Source organism: Ascaphus truei, chromosome 6, assembly GCF_040206685.1.
Source record: "Ascaphus truei isolate aAscTru1 chromosome 6, aAscTru1.hap1, whole genome shotgun sequence".
Classification (NCBI taxonomy): domain Eukaryota; kingdom Metazoa; phylum Chordata; class Amphibia; order Anura; family Ascaphidae; genus Ascaphus; species Ascaphus truei.
In genome coordinates, this window is record NC_134488.1 from 103,570,003 (window position 1) to 103,592,512 (window position 22,510).

At 41.4% G+C, this 22,510-nt stretch overlaps 1 protein-coding gene across 2 annotated transcripts in view; it reads left to right on the forward strand.

Annotated features, from left to right (window-relative positions):
- TNNI3 (troponin I3, cardiac type) overlaps positions 1–22,510 on the forward strand; it is a 37,331-nt gene that overhangs the window by 10,363 nt on the left and 4,458 nt on the right. Inside the window, exons 2-9 of one of the 2 annotated variants that reach the window (XM_075605456.1) lie at positions 6,667–6,691; positions 7,773–7,785; positions 9,598–9,783; positions 11,891–11,932; positions 13,924–14,055; positions 15,129–15,218; positions 17,844–18,029; positions 19,602–19,699. In XM_075605456.1, coding sequence (XP_075461571.1) covers positions 6,681–6,691; positions 7,773–7,785; positions 9,598–9,783; positions 11,891–11,932; positions 13,924–14,055; positions 15,129–15,218; positions 17,844–18,029; positions 19,602–19,699 — 758 coding nt within the window. In that variant the 5' untranslated portion in view covers positions 6,667–6,680. Of the gene's footprint in view, positions 1–6,666; positions 6,692–7,772; positions 7,786–9,597; positions 9,784–11,890; positions 11,933–13,923; positions 14,056–15,128; positions 15,219–17,843; positions 18,030–19,601; positions 19,704–22,510 lie in introns of both variants that reach the window. The other variant, XM_075605455.1, reaches the window with a different exon arrangement.

Sequence of the window (22,510 nt, forward strand, 5' to 3'; positions counted from 1 at the left end):
ACCTATTACGCATTTACATCCCGGGTCTCTCAGCTAGTACTAAATATATTCAATGTAAATATAATATATGATGAATACTAAATAATGAGTACTGAGTAATGAGAAATACTATAGAATATAGCAAATGAGCAATATAACTGATCCAAAAGTCAAAATCCACATATATCAATAATAAATAATGTCAATACATTTTGGAAATTAGATTTAAATACATAGATAATCATTTGAAAATATTAATCAAAAATTGAATGTGAAATTATGAAAGATCAGATAGGTATATAAGGAGAACAGACCATTGGATTATTCTTTAAATCTCCTATATATGTATATATAATAATATATCAAACGCTAATATAATTTAAAATATATAGTGCCCAGGAAAAATAAAAATAAAATACTTTTTATTTTATTTTTCCTGTGCACCTTATAATTTTTAATTATATTGCCATTTGACTCCGCGTTGTCATGACGACGCGTCGCCAGTAACTGCCGGAGAGCAGGTAAGAGACATACAGAGGCCTCGCGCGCTCCCCTGGCATTTTATTTCAATGTTGTGGGGAAGAGCGCGGGGCTTTTGTAAGTGCCGCGCCCCCCTGCCCCCACCGGTTTGCACACCCCTGGCATAGATGACTGTAGCTCACAGTTATAAAGGTGTAACCCTGCTTCCTATCACTTGGCAAGCTATTACTCTGTGCTGTGTTACCTGCTGACTCACAGGGCCTGAGCCTCTGCCACGGAGAGCCTGGGGTGCATACAATTTGTATATATATTGTGACATAGTCCAAAGATGTTAGGCAGCTTTCTGCCCTGTTTTAGAGCAGAAAGTGCAGGAATAGTTAATGATCCGTTCCACAGCTTCCCATTACCTCAGGCAGCTGGATGGAAAATCCAGACCACAGATTACAATGGCTCTAGTTCTCCCTCACCTGCTCTTCTAATCACATGCACAGGTACTTAGAGCAGAGAGGTTTTGCATTTCACTCTCTCTCCTTGGAGCCTGGAGGCTGGGGGTATCGCTGCTCCCCTGCATCCAGTATCGGGGTTGACGGCCCCTCCACGTATCACAGTACCAGAGGATTTGCCTGGACTCCACGAACAGATAAGACAAAACAAATGATTACTGCTGTTGCTAAAAGACTGTGCTGTATCTTGTGTCCCTAAATGAGAGAGCATTGTTTTAAGCTGGGGAACCAGTTTAGTTGGCCAGCAGCTGTTAGAGAGACTGATTCTGATGTGTAGTTAGATCCCTGAAAGGGATAGGATTTGCTTATATGATTTTGGTTTTATTTCTTGAAATAACAGTGTGGGAAATATTGTAACACTGAAATGTGTGAACTGCTGAATGAAAGTATCTGAGTACCTCTAACCTACACATGTTAAAGCTGCAGTACCTTACTTGGATGAAAATAAAGCAGGCAGAAGCCTGAGTTAAGCAGCATAATACTTTGCATGATCCTGTTTGTTGTATAATTAACCCTAGAAGACTGTGTCGGGAAGAACCCAGACAGACGTCAGCACTACAAAAGAGGGGCGTTTGTCACATATGGTGGAGAATGCGGGCAGACACTAAAAAGTCTGTGGGTTTGCAAATAAATGCGGGGGTTTAAAATGGCCGCCGAGCTGAACTAAAGTACAGATGCTATGAGTGAAGTCTGTCCCACTGTGTATATCAGTTGTGCTTCTAGCATACACAGAGAATGTGCGAAGTGTGGATGCAATAGCACCCTGAACCCAAACAGAAAACCAAAATGTTTTGCTGAAAAAAAAAAAATTTGCATCTAGCAAGTGCTGTTTGTAAAGCTAATGCAAGTGCTGTTTGTAAAGCTAATGCCTTTTGCTGAAGTGAGTGAATTTGCAGCTAGCAAATTGTCCCTGCCGGGTTTCTAAAATGGCCGACGTGAAATGTTTGTTGTGTAATGTACGTAACCATACAAAACAGTGTCCCTTCAGGCCATACTATGATCACGACCCTGGAGGAGAGCCGTACCCGCAGATGAATTTAGTATGCGGGGCCTGTCGTGAAGTAGGTCACATGGAAGATGTGTGCCCCAAAATTTTCAAAGACAAACAGCTGCAAAAGCAAGCAACGCCCTGTGAGTGCAAGCAAGATGTGGAAGCAGATAACAGTGAGTGTGTGCCCAGTACCACTGATATCTCTGGAGCTAATAAAGCAAAAAGAAAGAAAACTGTTCCTCAAGTCACAGGGGAAGTGACCGAGCCACTTGAACCTGCACTGTCAGGACATGCGTCAGAAAGGCGCCGAGATGAGCAACAGCCCATAGGGCCTGGCGCAATCGTCCCAGGAATGACGACACGCCTAGAGATGACAAAGGCTACTGCTACCATCATAGGCAGAGAGCCAAGCGAATCAAAGAAAACAAGAACTGACTGGAAACTATGCTATGAGATGTCCCAGAAAGATGTGCAAAACTTCATCACAGAGTTGGGGGTTTCTCGGCAAGAGGCTAGCGCGCTTAAAGCAGAGCTGGAACTCTCACGCCATGAGGTCTACGCTCGCAGCACAGAGCTGTGTACATTGAAGGAAACCTATGAGAATACCCTGAGTAATTTAGAGACTGTAAAAAGAGAGAATGTAAGTCTGACACAGAAAAATTCAGACTTGACTGACCAGATCAGTGAAGATGATGAGAAGCTTCACCAAGCAGAAAAAGTGGAGAAGCAATTGATCCAGGAAAAGTTAGAAATGCAGGAAGCACTGCAGAATACAGAATCAGCGGCGATCCAGGCGACACAAACTGCAGAGCTCCAAAAAAATGGAGGCGCTGATGCAAACCCAGAGCAAGCACCAGATAGAGGTGAAGACCCTGAGGGAGGTCTGGCACGATCAGGTTGAAGAGCTGCAGAAGCAGATGGCTGAGCGCGAGATACAGTGCGCCAAGAGAGAGGAGATCTCCGTCCGTCAGGTGGTTTGCCTGACATTGCGCTATGAAAGCGAGATGGCCGATATCTACAAGCAGCTGGACCACACGGCAAATGAGGGGGCCCGGCTGCAGCTGGAGCTGGACAAGACCCAGAAGGAGCACCTGCAGCTGCAGGTCAAGAATAGAGAAAATGAAACAGAGTTAAACCTCGCTCTGAAACAGATGACGGACATGGGAGAAGCGGCTAAAGTGGTTCAGTCGGGCTATCAATCCTACCTCCTAACCAAGCAAGCTGTACGTTCCTATACGTGTATCTTCAATGCTGTTGCAATATTACGATTTGCTATAAAGATGAAGTTGGAGAAAGAGATTCCAAGGCTAAAAGAGACACGGTCACAAAAGGAGACCAGGGAACGTAAACTCAATGCCCTCACTGATGACAAAGAGGAAGGAGAAAGAATTGACTTTGATTGTGCTGCTGTTATTCCAGAAACAGATAGGCACCCTCCTGAGAATATTCTCCCTGATCTGGGATTCAAAAATCCAGATCCTCAATTTCATTTACGTTGTCCAGAAGATTATCAAACTAGTGGACACACCCAGGACACCACAGAAGATGTTTTAGCCAAGTGGGTGGCAGTTCCTGAAAACACAAACTTGTTGACAGATCCTGATGACGTGGTTAATATGGACTACGTTTGTACAGAGGCAACTAGGTCTCCAAAACCCAAAGGCCTGGTAATGGCCACAAAAGGGAAATCAAAGATTGAAAAGAAAAAACAACGAAGGTTAACACGGCGCCTGAATAGTTCCATATCTCACCAATCTGGACCACACTGTGGAGCCAAGGAGAATCCGGTCCAAGGGTCTCATCAGAAGCTAAAGAAACAGTCCAGTCATTTGCAGGTTGCAGCGGGCTATGAAATAAAGTCAAAGGACTGGAAGTCAAAAAAAAAAAAAAAAAAAAAAAAAAATATGTTTGGGGGAACTGACCGATTTTATTTTTTTTATTACACGTGTGGACTATGTCACGGACACTTAACTATGCAAATAAGCATTTTGTCAATATTACAATGTTATATTGGTTCTCTGTGTTGAAAATGTAGCTAAACTACAAATTAATATACAGGGTTGATGGCCCTTAAGATTACAAGGCTGTAGTATAAGGAAAAAAAATATTGGTTGCTTACAATATGAAAAAAAAAAAAAAATGCCCTTTTCGGTTGGTAAATTTATAATGAGGTTCATATTCTAGAGTAGAAAAACCCAGGGAGGTAATAGAAATTGTCTGGTTTTGTGAATATATTTAGCAGATCCTGGGTTGTAAGAATGTGTGCTAGACATTTATTTTTCAAAATAGTTCCCTAATAGAGAGCAAAAAAAAATATGTTTGCCAAGTATAGTCTCTTATGACGAAACCTATTGTCCATAATTGCCGTGGAAAAAGTTCATATTCGTGTCATGTGAATGTTTAATATTGTACTGAGGAGTTAGCTCAAGTATTTCAGGTAGGACGCTCACCCCAGTGAGGTCCATGGCCGCTCACCCCAGTAGGTGTGAGCTGGGGAGGGGGATATGTGACATAGTCCAAAGATGTTAGGCAGCTTTCTGCCCCGTTTTAGAGCAGAAAGTGCAGGAATAGTTAATGATCCGTTCCACAGCTTCCCATTACCTCAGGCAGTTGGATGGAAAATCCAGACCACAGATTACAATGGCTCTAGTTCTCCCTCACCTGCTCTTCTAATCACATGCACAGGTACTTAGAGCAGAGAGGTTTTGCATTTCACTCTCTCTCCTTGGAGCCTGGAGGCTGGGGGTATCGCTGCTCCCCTGCATCCAGTATCGGGGTTGACGGCCCCTCCACGTATCACAGTACCAGAGGATTTGCCTGGACTCCACGAACAGATAAGACAAAACAAATGATTACTGCTGTTGCTAAAAGACTGTGCTGTATCTTGTGTCCCTAAATGAGAGAGCATTGTTTTAAGCTGGGGAACCAGTTTAGTTGGCCAGCAGCTGTTAGAGAGACTGATTCTGATGTGTAGTTAGATCCCTGAAAGGGATAGGATTTGCTTATATGATTTTGGTTTTATTTCTTGAAATAACAGTGTGGGAAATATTGTAACACTGAAATGTGTGAACTGCTGAATGAAAGTATCTGAGTACCTCTAACCTACACATGTTAAAGCTGCAGTACCTTACTTGGATGAAAATAAAGCAGGCAGAAGCCTGAGTTAAGCAGCATAATACTTTGCATGATCCTGTTTGTTGTATAATTAACCCTAGAAGACTGTGTCGGGAAGAACCCAGACAGACGTCAGCACTACAAAAGAGGGGCGTTTGTCACAATATATATATATATATATATATATATATATATATATATGTTCGGTGCAGCGCCTCCACCTGTGACAGACCCCGCCAAAGGGGGAGTTAGTCTTCGCAGGACCTCTATACAAGAATTTCTCTCACACGACCATGTTATAAAACCAATCTCGTTTACTGATAAATCAACCTTACGATACATTACATGCCATGACATTCCAGTACGCTGGTACACAACATTTAACACGCCACGGAGGACGTCCACATCTATGCGCCTCGGCGGACGCCAACAATAACTTGCGCCTCGGCGGACGCCAACAGTACTTTCTCCCCAACCCCGCCACCGGGTGTTCCCACCCCGTGTCCAAATACGTTTATCAGTTCTCCCGCTCCCAACGGCCGTGTGTATGTGTAGGGGTGGCTGCGCAGCAACTATGTCTTAGGTGATTGAAAGGGTAAAGTTGGTGCACTTGATGAAATACCTGCCGAGCACTCCGGTGCTCGGAACTGCTACGGTTTCTTCAAAAAGAGTCTCTGAGGGTCCCACGCTACGATATGGTGCGCTTCTCCTCGATAGGGTAGTCCCGAACACAGCAATAGTTTAGGGGGTAAAAGCCCTTACTAAGAGTGTCCCTAGCTCAGCTTCTCTCTACGGTGACACAGGGCTAACTGGGCCGGGGGCACCTTGCCTGCGCCTGGGGGTACAACCTCCCAGCGCAGTATCTCCGTCTCCTCATCTCTCCGCACAATCTAACCTTCACGTGCGCGCAACCAATGCCTATATCCCTGGCAACTCCTCCGCCCATAGGCTAAACGCGCTCACCTGACCCTCCCCGTGGGGGCTGCTGGGTCAAGGGACTGCTCCTTTCCCGCCAATATGTATCCTCCTCATTCGCGGGCTTTTGCAACTACTCCTTGCAAGCGCAACCTCTCATTTCTCGGGGTGAATCAGGGGTCACAGCTACAAATTAGCCTTAATATTTAATTAATGGAGTATTTTTTTCTTAATATTTAATTAATGGAGTAGATCATTTTTGCAAATTGGTGTAAAAATCACCTACTTTTTTCAGACACTTCAACCCCTGTTGTAGACATACAGACATTATATAATTATAATCATATATGTGATCAAAGTACCAGAGGAAAGTCACAAGGGTTTTGTTAAAATCCTTGTGTGGTTCTAGTTTTTGAGAGCCCCAAACAGGAATACTTTGCGAGACGTTCACTATTCCTGCCACATCGCTCATTTTTCCATATACCATATTGTCAATAATGACAGTAAATTCATTATATGGTACCCTACAACTGTCAAGGTCCAAAGGCCCAAATAAGTGATAACGGGGTGATCTGCGTCAAGTACTACTTTCATTTTAATGGGATACTAATTTAAAAGCCTCAATAAAAGTGGAAGCCCAGTGAACCAGTAAATAATCCATTTTGTTTTTATTTGTTTCCTCAGCTTCGTTAGACAAAATGGCCGACGAGTGAGTATTTGCTGCAATGTAATTTTTTCTTGTGTGTAGTAAGATATGTCAAGTGTTATCTTATCTAAGTCATATGCTGCTTACTGTACTGAACTGTGCCCTGAGGCTGGCAACTGTCACTAACTGCCTCTGCCATGTAACAGGCACAGAGATGGAGAGACAATGGTCTCTATTTACTACGGCCCCCCAAACTGCAAAATTGGGACAAACCCAGTGCCAAAAGACCACTATATTTATTTATTTTAAAAAAAGCGATGCCATTGAAACCAATAGTATTTTTGTTTTGAATAAATTTGGTGCAATTATTCTGCTCTGGTTTTAAAGCTGGAAGACGTTAGAAAGTAACCATCTATACACCGGGCAAAGACACGGATATGTAATGCATATAGTAGCTTTAAATACTGCACAACCTCCGTAAAAATCAGCACACTAGTTAGGTTAGATATGTAAGACTTTAACCATGAGCATTTATGCTTGGGCTTCCACTCATTTCACTATTAATTTCATAATTAGCTTTGTAAAAGCCATTACAGTCCTGGATAAAACTAGATTTACATAGTTACATTACGTACATCTATTACATGTACATAGATTCTTTTGTGTTAAGAGATTAGGGGATTAACATAAGGGTTCTTAATAGATGCAACCTGATTTTTTTGATCGCTCACAAACCATTAGTGCAGCTGAAGAGGAGACGCGAGAGATCTCGATTTACAGTATGTACAGACTACATATATCACGGGCTCTTATTTCTGCCCTTTACAAGGTATCATCCCAACCTACAAACTACTCTAACCTTTATAACCGTATAATCATTACTAAGGAACATGTCATACGTAACCTGCCACCCCAACAAAGTACCAATGTGTGTGTGTGTGATGGTGTTACCAGTAATTGTTACATCAAATATTTGAACCTGGTCGTAATGTGCTCCTCAGTGGTCTGGTGTTGTTCTCTTTGGCTAGGAAAGAGTTAACAGCACACACACGCAATTGAAAAACACGAACCAAATATAAATGTAATGTTTTCATTGCGTGCGGCACAGTGAATATTAATCATGTTTTTTATTCTCTCCTTGCAGGGAAGAGGTGACTGTAAGTAGTTTTTCATGTTCTCTTTGATGTTCAATGTTCCTGCAAATCATTGATTTATCTGTATTCTACAGAAACTCAAGCACTTGTCGTCCATAATACCCAGAAAGCACCACCAAGTCCTCTGATCTCTGGAAACATATTCTATATTTGTTTTGTATTCATCTCTGTAGCAATAGCTATATTGTAACAAATGATGTACCAAATATAATGAACTTAGGTTAAATGGTCCTTAGGAAGAAAGGTTGCACGAGTCCAACTTACTCTGCCCAAACAAATAAAAGAAAAGAAATGCTTAAAAAGAGAAAAGGAGAACAACCCTACAGATTAGCAATATCATCCGGCCCAGGTCTTGGCTCTGGTCGGAAGCGGGCTTTCCCATCCCCCTCCCCCCCATCCCACTCTCGTTCCGGCCCCCGCCATCATCCCCTCCTCCCTTCCCTCCTCCCCCCAGCCGTACCCTCTACCCTCCCATTCTCCCCCACTCTGGGTCCCCCCTTTTCTATCCCTAATCTCTATCTATTCTTTGCTACAAAGGAAAGCCTAGTACGGTTCCAAGAAGAGCTAAACTGTGAAAAGTAAATGAATCTGACTGTGGAACATAAGCATATAAGTAAAGAGTCTGATGTAATGTAATTCACCAAAAGCCAGGCAATGAACACACAGGTGTATAGCGACGGCACCTACGATAAAAGTGTACATGCAATGTGTTATGTTATACAAGAAAAAAACAATAACAAAGATGGAAACAAAAAAAAATAATAATGTCTGACCTCCTGAAGTTATCTTTTTGAAGATGGGGGAAAATATTAATTGCAAGGGAAATGTAGTAGAGTCTCAAGTTATGTGTATGTGTATTATTGTATATATATAATATATATATATATATATATATATATTATAGAACACACCTGGGATATATGCTAATGAGATATGCAAAGTATATTTAAATGAGTCACACCTCATAACATATTTCCATAAGTCCGATACTGACAAGTCCCCATGTGATAAAGGGGGTACTGGTATCAGAACCCACAACCTGGGCAGGCGTTCTAGCATTGAACTAAACCAGCTTCTGGGAAACACTACTACTCGCACCTTTAGCCCCCTCCCCCTGGCTTCCTTTAAAAGCAGATCACTTCCTCTTCCTGGTTGCTAGTTTATGTGCCTTGTATACAAAGAGGAGCACACCTGAGCTGCCTGGGAGAAATGTGACAGTGGAGTTTACCAGCATCTGGTTTAGTTCAATGATTGCTCAATCTTGTTAATCAAGATACTTACATTTGATGCAATTCTGACCTGACAGATTTAATTGGAGCAATAAACAGCACAATGACAGCAGGAGATTCAGTATGAGTCACAGAGGAGAGGACTCATAGCTAACTCGTCCAATTGCTCCATATCACGAGTGGCCAACTCCTGTCCTCAAGGGTCACCAGCAGGACAAGTTTTAAGGATATCCCTGCTTCAGCACAGGTGGCACAATTAGTGGCTCAGTCAATGATTGAGCCACCAGGGCTGAAACAGGCATAGTCTTAAAACCTGACCTGTTAGTGACCCTTGAGGACTGGAGTTGGCCACCAATGCTCCATATGACCAACTGTAATCATAACCACCAACCACCTTCATATACATGAGACATTTTGTAAGTTACACTTTTAATATCTTTATAACAGGAATACAGCCTGTCTATGTCCTTGAAACTAACTGAATATTCTGTATTTTCTGCTGTTTTGATACACTGTCATTTGGATAGGGGGGGGGGGGGGCAATTGAGATTGATGTGAAATTCATAGTTTCCTTTCTTTGTGTTAGTATGAAGAAGAGGAGGAGGAGGTGGTGGAGGAAGAAGAGGAGGAGTATGTGGAAGAAGAAGAGGAAGAAGAAGAGGTAGTGGTGCCTGAGCCAACAAAACCGGCACCTCCTCCAGTTGCTCCACCACCTATTCGAAGACACTCTTCCGCCAACTACCGCTCGTATGCGAACGAACCGGAGGCTAAGGTGAGAAGAGGTGATAGTCATATTAGAATGGATAGACTGTAACTAGAGTACTTCAGTGGTAAACGTTTATCACATTGGGTTCCAGCTTACCCATAACATGGGTAGGCAACATGTAAAAACAAGGAAGAGTTCTGCACTCTTTAGGATGTATTATTATTATTATTAGACATCAACTAACTAGTAGGATTAAATTTCTTAATGTTGTATTATTTGGAGTGCAGGAAACTATCAGCAAAGCTTCTTGTGACATGTCTGGTTACAGCAGCAGAACAGGTTGCATTGCAATTACAGGATTGAGCAGGGGGTCTTCGACATGGAACTGTGTTAATTTCGACTCCGGGGACCCCCGGCCTCTCTGTGTATTCAATAAGAATGATGTAAGCAAATATATTTCTACTAAGAAACTTATTTGCATGCATTTTTTTTTTGCTTGAATTTTTTATATTTCTAATAAAGTATAAGGGGAAACAGAAAAAGAAATAGGGGAAGGAGGGGAAAGGTATATCAGTGCGAGATATTTCATGTGATACAGTATCACAAACAGCTACAAAAAACACGAGATTCTAATCCAGAATGAATATTGCAATGCATCAACGCGGAATGGTCGGAGACTTGATTCTATTTGGCCTGACCACGTAGTACCCAGCCAGATTCCCATGCATTATAACTACAGATGGGCAATTTGCTTTTTTTTTTGTGGCTTTGAATCCGTCTTGGATCGGCCGGTTCCTTTGGTTCACGGACCAATCTGAAAAAGGAAAATCCACATTTTCTCATTTATATTTAGAATCTGAAAAAATCCATGGGGGGATATCTATTTCTCTTTTTGTTTTTCTTTCTCTCTCTTTCTCTCTGGCCCTCTCTGTCTTTCACTGGTTCTCTCTCTCTCTCTCTCTCTCTCTCTCTCTCTCTCTCTCTCTCTCTCTCTCTCTCTCTCTCACTTTCTCTGGCTCCTCTGTCTTTCTCTCGCTCTCTCCGTCTTTCTCTTGCTCTCTCCGTCTTTCTCTCGCTCTCTCCGTCTTTCTCTTGCTCTCTCCGTCTTTCTCTCGCTCTCGCCGTCTTTTTCTTGCTCTCTCCGTCTTTTTCTTGCTCTCTCCGTCTTTTTCTTGCTCTGTCTGTTTTTCTCTTGCTCTGTCTGTTTTTCTCTCACCCTCTCTGTCTTTCTCTCGCCCTCTCTGTCTTTCTCTCGCTCTCTCTGTCTTTCTCTCGCCCTCTCTGTCTTTCTCTCGCCCTCTCTGTCTTTCTCTCGCCCTCTCTGTCTTTCTCTCGCCCTCTCTGTCTTTCTCTCGCCCTCTCTGTCTTTCTCTCGCCCTCTCTATCTTTCTCTCGCCCTCTCTATCTTTCTCTCGCCCTCTCTGTCTTTCTCTCGCCCTCTCTATCTTTCTCTCGCCCTCTCTGTCTTTCTCTCGCCCTCTCTGTCTTTCTCTCGCTCTCTCTGTCTTTCTCTCGCTCTCTCTGTCTTTCTCTCGCCCTCTCTGTCTTTCTCTCGCCCTCTCTGTCTTGCTCTCGCCCTCTCTGTCTTTCTCTTGCTCTCTCTTTCTTTTGCTCTCTCTCTTTCTCACTCTCTCTCGTGGAATCCACGGATCAGATTCTTAAAAACCCATCCACATTGCTTCCAGTGGCGGATTTGGCTTAATCCGCACTGATTTTTTAGTGCCCAATTGGCAGACGGATTTTGGTGGGTGAAGGGGGGCGTAAATTCCAGGAAACGGATTTGATGGCTTGCCCATCTCTAAAAAGGTGGTTTTTACTATTTCACCGGTAAAGGTGATGACAATAAGAGGATTATTTTATCATAGTGTGGGCCAGTTTCCTTAGTGATCCAGGGGTATTTGCATGTTGTTTTCGTGACAAACCTATGTTTGCGAGATGTGGCGCAATTTGTCCTGGCCCAAAGTAGATGTACCATCTCCCCGTCCTCTCTAACTGCTATCTTAAACTGTTAGCTGGAGTAAATATAGATCAAGGACCATATGTAGCATTGCACCACTTAGTAAACATGGGCCTAACTCACTCACTGCTTGAAGATGGTGAAAGCCTATGCTGTGATTTATAATAAAAGCAATGTCAACCAAATAAAAAAAAAATTTTGTTGTTTGTTTTTTAGAGAAAACCCAAGATTTCTGCATCACGGAAGCTGCAGTTGAAGGTAACGTTAGTTTGTGAGAATACACATCTCTAGTGTGTGTACACGCCACCAAAACCAAACACAAGTATTCATTAGTCATAAAAATGGGTCACATGTTTATTATTTGGCTCACAAAGCGCCAGAAATAACAATGAAGACTGGTAACAAGAGAAGTTACCAAACTGTACGCATTTATCAAGGTTCATTGATTAAAGTACGGACCGACTCTGCCTGTTTATCAACGAGGATCCCTGAACATTAAGTGAATATGTAGCATTCTTCTACCATCTCCCTGAATAAAATGTTATCTTGACCCATTGAAATTCATTTCAAGATAAAGAAATCTTCTTCATTTTCCTCTCAAATCTCCCTGCAAAGGAAAGTCAATAAGAGTACAGTAACTGTGATTCTTAATTAACTGAAAAGGTTACAATCATTACTTTACTGATACTGCATGTGAACAGACGGGATTACTAAATAGCAATAACTGATAAATGAATAGGTACTGCACCGACACACTTTATTCGAGCAAATACCCAGTATGTACCTGGCAGATACCTGGAATGCGCCGCTCCTCACCTCTGACAATCCCCGTTGCGTTTGCCTTCCCAGCCTGGGTTCATGCCTGGCTGACGGACGGCTGATCTGTTAAATGATAATGATTAGGCTTTAATAGGCTGCAATGCTTCGCGTGTCTACCAGATGGCATAAATTCATGAATTGTAATGCAGTATATATATATATACTGTGCAGTATTGCAGCCAGCGGGAATAAAATGCTTCAATCCCTGCCTGAAAATACCTCAATGCACTCGGGCAGAAAACAGTCACAAACCTCAATACACCCGGGTATACCCGAATTCGTGGGACTAGCCGAGCTCGAATAAAGTGTGTCGCCAGTGTATGACTCAAATGGACAAAATAAAAAAAAAATTCAAATCTGTGTAATTAAACACATTTGCCCTGCACACAAACTGTCCGCTTACGGATGCCTGGTTTAATTGGTGGGAAACTGTGTCAGATAAAATAGAGTTGTACCAAATTCACAATTTCTTATTTATAATAATCCTTGGTACTGGAGCTGATTGGCTGGTACAGTATATCAGCAGAGAGTAGAAATAGGTCAGATCTGTAGTCCAACCACAACTATTATTTATCTATTAACCCACAACTGGAAATTGTGGAGAAGAGATTATAGACTTGAGTATAATTGTTGTCTGTCTCTCTTTCTGCCCCTCTGCGGTATGATCTGATCTGTGTCGCTGCCCTTTTCTCTCCTTTATTTTTGTCCCTTTATTTGTTTCTTGCCGACCCTTTTGTCTGCTTGCTTGTAATTTTTATTTAAAATGTAAGTGCAGTCTAAAGCCTAAAGTCCAACTCATCCAACCCATCCACTCCATTCCCCCAGCCGACACATAATGGCGGCAATTGAAGGCAGGGGTGCATGGAGGGGAACATGCTGTAAGATATCAGGATGTGTTTTGGTTTTGACCCGGCTCACTTATGTAGATCCATTCAAGCAGCCTGGAATGACTTGAACAGTAGGTGTTCCCAGGAGCCGGTTTTGGGGATTCCAACACTCGCCTTGTTCGGGGGTGTTCAGAATTCAACAAACCTGAGCCGCCCATCCTTAAAAACAATAGGGTACCCACCTGGTAGATGATATGTATGAGTAGGATTATGTATGCACATTACAGGGTTAAGCGTTCCCCTATACTGCAGTTTAAAGTTAAAGAATGAATTTGATGAGAAAATGTCTTTCATTCTGAATATCACGTATTTAGTATCATAGCATACATGTATCAAGGCAAAAGTGGGGCCATTCTGGAGCACAAAACACCATGGTATGTACAGCACGGAAGAAGAAAGTACCATACAAATCATTAGAATGTTTTATTTGCTACATGTAGAGGAGGGGTTTTGCGCCACAATTGCAGCTCTTTTGCCTTGATAAATATGTCGCTATAACTTATAGAGTAATTATAGGTCTCTTTTTTGCGCCTCTTATTGTAGAACCTGATGCTGCAAATTGCAAAGAATGAAATGGAGCGTGAGGAAGAAGTGAGCGCTCAGGAGAAGGAGAGGTTTCTGACGGAACGGTGCGAGCCTCTAAATCTCTCTGGCGTCTCCCTATCTGAGCTGGAGGTAAAAGAGATCAGATCTAGCTCATATTGTGCTTCTGCCCGTTACCCATATTAAACAATCTCATGTTTGTGTTGCTGGTTTAGTTTGTGCAAAAGAACCACACAGAGAGTCTGCTGAAAGAGAACAAATGGATAATGCAAAAGTAAAGGCACTGTCTCAATTCTGGCTTTGTTCAAATAAAATTACAGGGAACCCTTTAGGGATGCCCGGGGACCCTGGTTGTAAAACACTGGAGTAGTGAGTTGAGTATTGTATGTCTCCTGGTGTCTAGCTGCAGCTTCTTGATAGAGGGAACCTCTGTATCACCTCAAATGAAATGACATCTAGTAGAGAGAAAAAGCACAAATGCATAGAAGACCAATGTAAATTGGAAAGGTTTTAATAAGAAATAGTGGAAAGATATGAAATGGAACACTCTAAATGAGTGTCTGGGTTAGAGCTTATCAGAGTAGTGTCCAAGTCTCTGGTTGACCTCCCCTGGCTCTGAAAACGTCCTTGTGCAGTGGCTGGGGGATTCCTGGCTGGGGGATTCCTCCATTGTTGTGTGTTGGCATCCGCCTGCACGGCTGGTCATTGGTGGTCTAGGGGCGCAATGTTAGTGGTGTGACGTCTTGCTTGGCCACGCAGTGGGTGTCCTAACCCTTTGGTGTCGGCGTTCCTCTGCACTTGCTGTAGCCTGGTGACATCACTGCGGATGCCCATATTATGGGACTCAGTTTTCCATGAACACCCTCTGATTCCGTAGTCCAACAATACAGCATGTACACCAGCGTCTCAGGGATTATTATTCCGATCCTCTGCACAGATTACCACTACGAGTTTCGTCAGGATTAGTCACAAGTTGTTCCATCAAATTTTTATATACTTTCATGTTCACCCCTTGTGCGTGCGTGTGTGTGTATATAATTTTATATATATATATATATATATATATATATATATATATATATAAATATATATATATATATATATATATATAAAAAATATATATTTAAAAAATATATATTTAAAAAATATATATTTAAAAAATATATATATATAAATGAATTAATTTGACTTTATTTCCCTCTCAGGACCTGTGCACGGAGCTCCATTCAAAAACTGACATAGTGGATGAAGAAAGATATGACATGGAAGCCAAAGTGAATAAAAACATTGTTGAGGTACTGTTTCCCGTGACCACTAAACACGAACATAAGTAGACATTGATTTCAAATGTTACTAGTCTCTTTCCTTCCTTCTTGAGGTAGAGATTGGGATGGGGGGGGGGGGTGTGGGGCGGCACTTAACATGACCCATGGGTGCCCCATTTCGCTCCCCCCATCTCCCGTAATAACCGACACACCTAAAATGCCTCACTGTATATGGGGAATAATGGCCACAGCTTGAATTAAACACCAACCATATGAACATATATATATATCCCATTAACCGAACTGTGCCAAATTGCCTGTAGCTGTGCCTTGAGCCCACACATATATGTGACTCATGATCGGCCCCCCCGTTTCCCCCCCTTTGCTGGCTTTATAACCGGCTCAGCCACCATGATAATATAAACCAACTGGGCATTACACCACCTGCCCAAAACTCCCCAGGGCACTAGCCCACCATTTGCCCTTGGAACCTGTGTGGCGCCCTACGAAACCCCCGGCAGCTGTGACAATTTAGTAACCAAGAACAAATCGCTGACGTAACACACCTCACTTTATTATTTCTCATTTGCCTCATTTTTTTTCTTTATTTTACAAAAAGTTATACGTTGCACCTACAAAGAAATTCATCACATATGTAAAGTCCCTAACCACATACTGACCAACGCCGTAAACCCGAGAGCTACACACTGATGGAACAAACAATGCTGGTGCTAACCCCAAAACAGGGGCGTGGCGGGAAACAACTGCTGCTGGTGTATCAAGGGAGAGGGCGTTCAGCCTCCACAGCACCATATTATATAGCCCTGGCGCTGCCCCTCCCCCATGGCACTTTCCCACGCTCAACATCCTACAGCCAATGGCACAGCTAGTAGGGGGATGGGGGGGCGGGCCAACTAGAGCAACTTAGATATGGTATATCTATAATTTTTCCCATAGCTTTGCATACACTGTACACAGTCAGAGAGTAGGGAAGGTAGGAGTAAACCCCCAAGTGATGCTTCTCTAAGATAAGTCCATGTAAACATGCATATAGACAGAAGTCTCAGCCTATAAAAAGATCCCAGGCAGTGTAATTAGATTTCAGAGGAGATATCCCACGGTGTCAATAAACATTATTGGGTTCACTTTATGAATTCATCACAAACTCCCACTTAGCCTGCAGGTTAACTAGCCCAATCTTTTAGGCACAAAACTATTAACTCTGCAACATAATAACATGGTGGTTTTACACATTTGAGTGATACATTGTATTAAAGGTTTTTTACTCACTCCATTGCTGCGTGGATCCTCGTGAACGGTCAGCGTGCTCCGACCGAAAGCGAGCTGATATCAAATAACGTTGTAAGGAGGTGCATCTGCTTGCGGGAAAAGGTAAACTGGACTGCTATCCACTAGTAGGGGAAAAAAATGTTCTACTAGTGGATAGCAGTCCAGTTTACTTTTTCCCGCAAGCAGATGCACCACCTTACAACGTTATTTTATATCATACACTGTACAAAACTGTGCTGGAGCCGTTTTATTACATATCAATAAATCCAACTCCATGCCAAATAAAATGAGTGAATCAAGCTTGAAGAAAGAAGTGCAGCTTTTAAAATGTATAGATATGGATAAAGATAAACAGATGGGTACAGTACATTATTTATGATAAATAACACATTTTCTTCTGTCTGTTTCATCCCAGTTTATATCTCGTCTCAATTTCCCAATGCTCTGCAAGTATATGGACTAACCACTAGAGGGTGGTCCTGTTCCAGTTTATAAAAATAGTCCATATTTGAGCACAATTTCATGGGCTCATCAATGTTCTAAAAACTTGCCCACACAAACACTTTTATATCCAAAAGATAATTTTTCACAGGGGACTGGGAATGTGGTAGAAGTCACAAGTGTATTTTCTCGTGGTCCATTTTTTTTCTCTTTTCTTATTGGAGATTGTGAGATCTATAAGATTTCTAACTTGGCAGTTTCAAATAAAACGTCATTGATTCTCATGAACGTGCAAGATTTCTACACATGTTTGTGAAATTATTGGTGGCTCTTGCATATCTCAGACTTTTAGATGTGGCTTAGTTCACCAATGGCATGTGAAAAATCTGGATTTATAGATGTAACTTCTCCCATCATTATCCCAGGGTGTGCAGCTCAGTGTCACCTGTGCTTTAATGTTTGTAGAATAACTCAATTTTACCAATATCGCATTCAATGCGTCATGTTATAGATAAGAAGTACAGACAATATATACACTGTTTATTATAAGAATACTAGTAAGTATAATAAATGCTGGACCTGGGCTTGTTTGCTTAGTTTATGCAGAGAAAGTATACGTTCGTTAGCCATCACTCATTATTCCCTGCTCTCTTTGTTGGAGATGTGGGAATGGCTTCAACTGTGCTTTGCTGCATTTGTTGCAAAATTCTCTTTAACTTAGCATTTTCACTACTGTATATTGTTTCGTTAAAGTTCACATTGCTCAGAATTTCACAAAAAAAAACACTTAGGTGCACCTTCTCACCAGATTGTCCCCAAATTTTATTTTTACCAATATTTGCACGTTTCACCAGAGTGTTACCGCTTTTTGCTAGAATTGAGCTAAAACGACGGTATATAATGGGCCTACTCTTCATCATACAGATTGAAGACTTGAATCAGAAGATATTTGATCTCCGCGGCAAGTTCAAACGTCCAACCCTCCGGAGGGTGCGCTTGTCCGCAGACGCCATGATGATGGCGTTGTTGGGTACTAAGCACAAAGTCTCCATGGATCTCCGGGCTAACCTCAAACAGGTCAAACAGACTAAGAAAGAAGATGCAGATAAGGTAAGGGATTTGTTATCAGCTAAAGCTTCACTGGCTGCCCTTCTGTGACAGTAGATTGGGTGTATAGAAAGTCTGAGTGTTACATAGTAACCTCTCTCACCAAACATAGAGTATTCAAATGTTAGCCATACATACCCAGATATACTAAGTGGTTTAAGCGGTAAGGTACCTTATAACCTCTTTTAATGAATGATCCTTAGATGGACTTCTGTTTAGCATTATTTATTCAAATATGGCCCATTGTCCCTTTAAATTGTATGGACACCAGTTACGTCAAAACCTTGTGAATAATGTTGTTGCCGGCAAAAACAAGGCTTTTTGTTCCTGATGAGTAGTTATAACATCTATTTTAGTATCCGTACACTAAGCCTTTTGTATAAAAATGTTGATTCGGTGTGGGTGGTTCTGGAAAATGGTGTCACTGCAGTAGGAGTTTTCAAACCCACTATTACTCGTAAGATGCTCACCGTTGAATCAACATTAAAATAAGCTCATTTCTGGAATTGTTTAGTACAATGAATAATTAATGAGACAACACTATACAGCAGGGGCGGCCAACTCCAGTCATCAAAGGCCACCAACAAGTCAGGTTTTAAGGATATCCCTGCTTCAGCACAGGTGGCTCGGTCATTGACTGAGTCACTGATTGAGCCGCCTGTGCTGAAACACGGATATCCTTAAAACCTGACTTGTTGGTGGCCCTTGATGACTTAAGCTGCCCCCCCCCCCTTGCTATACAGGCACAATGTGGCAAAAAGATTAGCTTATGGTGACAACCATACAGCTGCATCCAGCAATTGGTTCTAGCGATGGGTCAGCGTCATCAGGTGTCGGTACAGGTCAGCACACTCGATCCGGTATTAACTCCCATTAAAGTCAGTAGGAGTTTACTGCATCTGGTGTGCTAATGTGTACAGGTGCTTGAGGAATCTGCCCTTCCCTCCTATACTGAACTAAAGACAGTGGCATGTTTTATAGTTTAAATGTAAGTGATTATACTGCACGTCTGATTTGCATAATCAATGTGTCAAACTATTTTTATATATTTCTATACTTTTAATGTCTCCATAGCAACCCAATGCTGTGAGGTATTTATACTATCTGCATTGAATCTCCTTTGGGAACGGTTCTATAGGTCGAGATGTTATTCAAACGCAATCTTTATTTTTTATTTTTAATGAAGTGTTTAACTAATTATGGCCGCATCATTTTGGTTACTTAGATTAAGGGGTAAGAACCAAAAGGATATTAACATTTTTTACATAAGAACCAAATAAGTGATACTTTTACTTTTGGGGGATTTGAATCTTTCCAAGGAAGTAAATTACGATGCGAAGTTCGTAGGATTGCCCCGTTGAATGGGATATTAAGGATATTAAAAAAAACAAGCTAGATTTTAGACCCTGCCCTATGAAAATGGCCAATCATTGTAAGAAATATCACTGACCAGAATTACACTGCCCTACATATACTAAGCAGTGCTCCTACACAAGACACCGTACGACACTGGAAGGCTCCTTAGGGCAGAATGTAAGTACATATGGGACGTTGAGTCTGTGTGCGCTATTACAGGACATACGGGAAGTAGGCGACTGGAGGAAGAATGTTGATGCCCTCAGTGGAATGGAGGGAAGGAAAAAGAAGTTCGAAACAACCGGTGCAGTACAGGTGTAAGTGAGTATTGTACAGGTGTAAGTGAGTATTGTACAGGTGTAAGTGAGTATTGTACAGGTGTAAGTGAGTATTGTACAGGTGTAAGTGAGTATTGTACAGGTCTAAGTGAGTATTGTACAGGTGTAAGTTAGTATTGCACAGGTGTAAGTGAGTATTGTACATGTGTAAGTGAGTATTGTACAGGTGTAAGTGAGTATTGTACAGGTGTAAGTGAGTATTGTACAGGTGTAAGTGAGTATTGTACAGGTGTAAGTGAGTATTGTACAGGTGTTAGTGAGTATTGTACATGTGTAAGTGAGTATTGTACAGGTGTGTGTGAGTATTGTACAGGTGTGTGAGTATTGTACAGGTGTAAGTGAGTACTGTACAGGTGTGAGTATTGTACAGGTGTGAGTATTGTACAGGTGTGAGTATTGTACATGTGTGAGTATTGTACAGGTGTAAGTGAGTATTGTACAGGTGTGTGTGAGTATTGTACAGGTGTAAGTGAGTACTGTACAGGTGTGAGTATTGTACAGGTGTGAGTATTGTACAGGTGTGAGTATTGTACATGTGTGAGTATTGTACAGGTGTAAGTGAGTATTGTACAGGTGTAAGTGAGTATTGTACAGGTGTAAGTGAGTATTGTACAGGTGTAAGTGAGTATTGTACAGGTGTAAGTGAGTATTGTACAGGTGTAAGTGACTATTGTACAGGTGTAAGTGAGTATTGTACCGGTGTAAGTGAGTATTGTACAGGTGTAAGTGAGTATTGTACAGGTGTAAGTGAGTATTGTACAGGTGTGAGTATTGTACATGTGTGAGTATTGTACAGGTGTGAGTATTATACAGGTGTGAGTATTGTATGATACAGGTGTAAGTGTCTATTGTACAGGTGTGAGTATTGTATAGGTGTAAGTGTCTAATGTTCAGGTGTGAGTATTGTAAATGTGTGAGTATTGAACAGGTGTAAGTGAGTATTGTACAGGTGTAAGTGAGTATTGTACAGGTGTAAGTGAGTATTGTACATGTGTAAGTGAGTATTGTACAGGTGTAAGTGAGTATTGTACAGGTGTAAGTGAGTATTGTACAGGTGTAAGTGAGTATTGTACAGGTGTAAGTGAGTATTGTACATGTGTAAGTGAGTATTGTACAGGTGTAAGTGGGTATTGTACATGTGTGTGTGAGTATTGTACAGGTGTAAGTGAGTATTGTACAGGTGTGCGTATTGTACAGGTGTGCGTATTGTACAGGTGTGAGTATTGTACAGGTGTGAGTATTGTACAGGTGTAAGGGAGTATTGTACAGGTGTGAGTATTGTACAGGTGTGTGTGAGTATTGTATAGGTGTAAGTGGGTATTGTACAGGTGTGTGTGAGTATTGTACAGGTGTGTGTGAGTATTGTACAGGTGTGTGTGAGTATTGTACAGGTGTAAGTATTGTACAGGTGTGAGTATTTTACAGGTGTGAGTATTGTACAGGTGTAAGTGAGTATTGTACAGGTGTGAGTATTGTACAGGTGTGTGTGACTATTGTATAGGTGTAAGTGGGTATTGTACAGGTGTGTGTGAGTATTGTACAGGTGTGTGAGTATTGTACAGGTGTGTGTGAGTATTGTACAGGTGTAAGTGAGTATTTTACAGGTGTAGTGTGTATTGTACAGGTGTAGTGAGTATTGTACAGGTGTAAGTGACTATTGTACAGGTGTGAGTATTATAAAGGTGTGAGTATTGTATTATACAGGTGTAAGTGTCTATTGTACAGGTGTAAGTATTGTACAGGTGCACGTGTCTATTGTACAGGTGTGAGTATTATACAGTTGTTAGTATTGTATTATACAGGTGTAAATGTCTATTGTACAGGTGTGAGTATTGTAATTGTGTAAGTGAGTATTGTACTGGTGTAAGTGACTATTGTACAGGTGTAAGTGACTATTGTACAGGTGTGAGTATTATACAGGTGTGAGTATTGTATTATACAGGTGTAAGTGTCTATTGTACAGGTTTGAGTATTGTACCGGTGTAAGTGAGTATTGTACCGGTGTAAGTGAGTATTTTACAGGTGTAAGTGAGTATTGTACAGGTGTAAGTGAGTATTGTACAGGTGTGAGTATTGTACATGTGTGAGTATTGTACAGGTGTGAGTATTGTACAGGTGTAAGTGAGTATTGTACAGGTGTAAGTGAGTATTGTATAGGTGTGAGTATTATACAGGTGTGAGTATTATACAGGTGTGAGTATTGTATGATACGGGTGTAAGTGTCTATTGTACAGGTGTAAGTATTGTATAGGTGTAAGTGTCTAATGTTCAGGTGTGAGTATTGTAAATGTGTGAGTATTGTACTCGTGTAAGTGAGTATTGTACAGGTGTAAGTGAGTATTGAACAGGTGTGAGTATTGAACAGGTGTAAGTGAGTATTGTACAGGTGTAAGTGAGTATTGAACAGGTGTGAGTATTGTATAGGTTTAAGTGAGTATAGTACAGGTGTAAGTGAGTACAGTACGGGTGTGAGTATTGTTTAACATTACGTATTGATTTGATATTATAAATTAAAGTCTTATGGCATCCAAGTGTCCTAACAAATATCACTTCAATTGAAGACTAATAAAACCAATGATTTAAATGCCTGAGTTTGTGTATACTAAGCAATGCTCAGTGATTTGAATGCAACACACTGTAAATAACATGTCAACATCCAGATTACGCATTATTTTAAATGGAGAGCATTTTGAAGTTTAATCTACACAGGACATGTTTTTTAGATATTTGGCCCTGTTTACTAAGCAGTGCTATTCCACTTGAATGGGCTGTAAGGTGTCTCCTATAGTT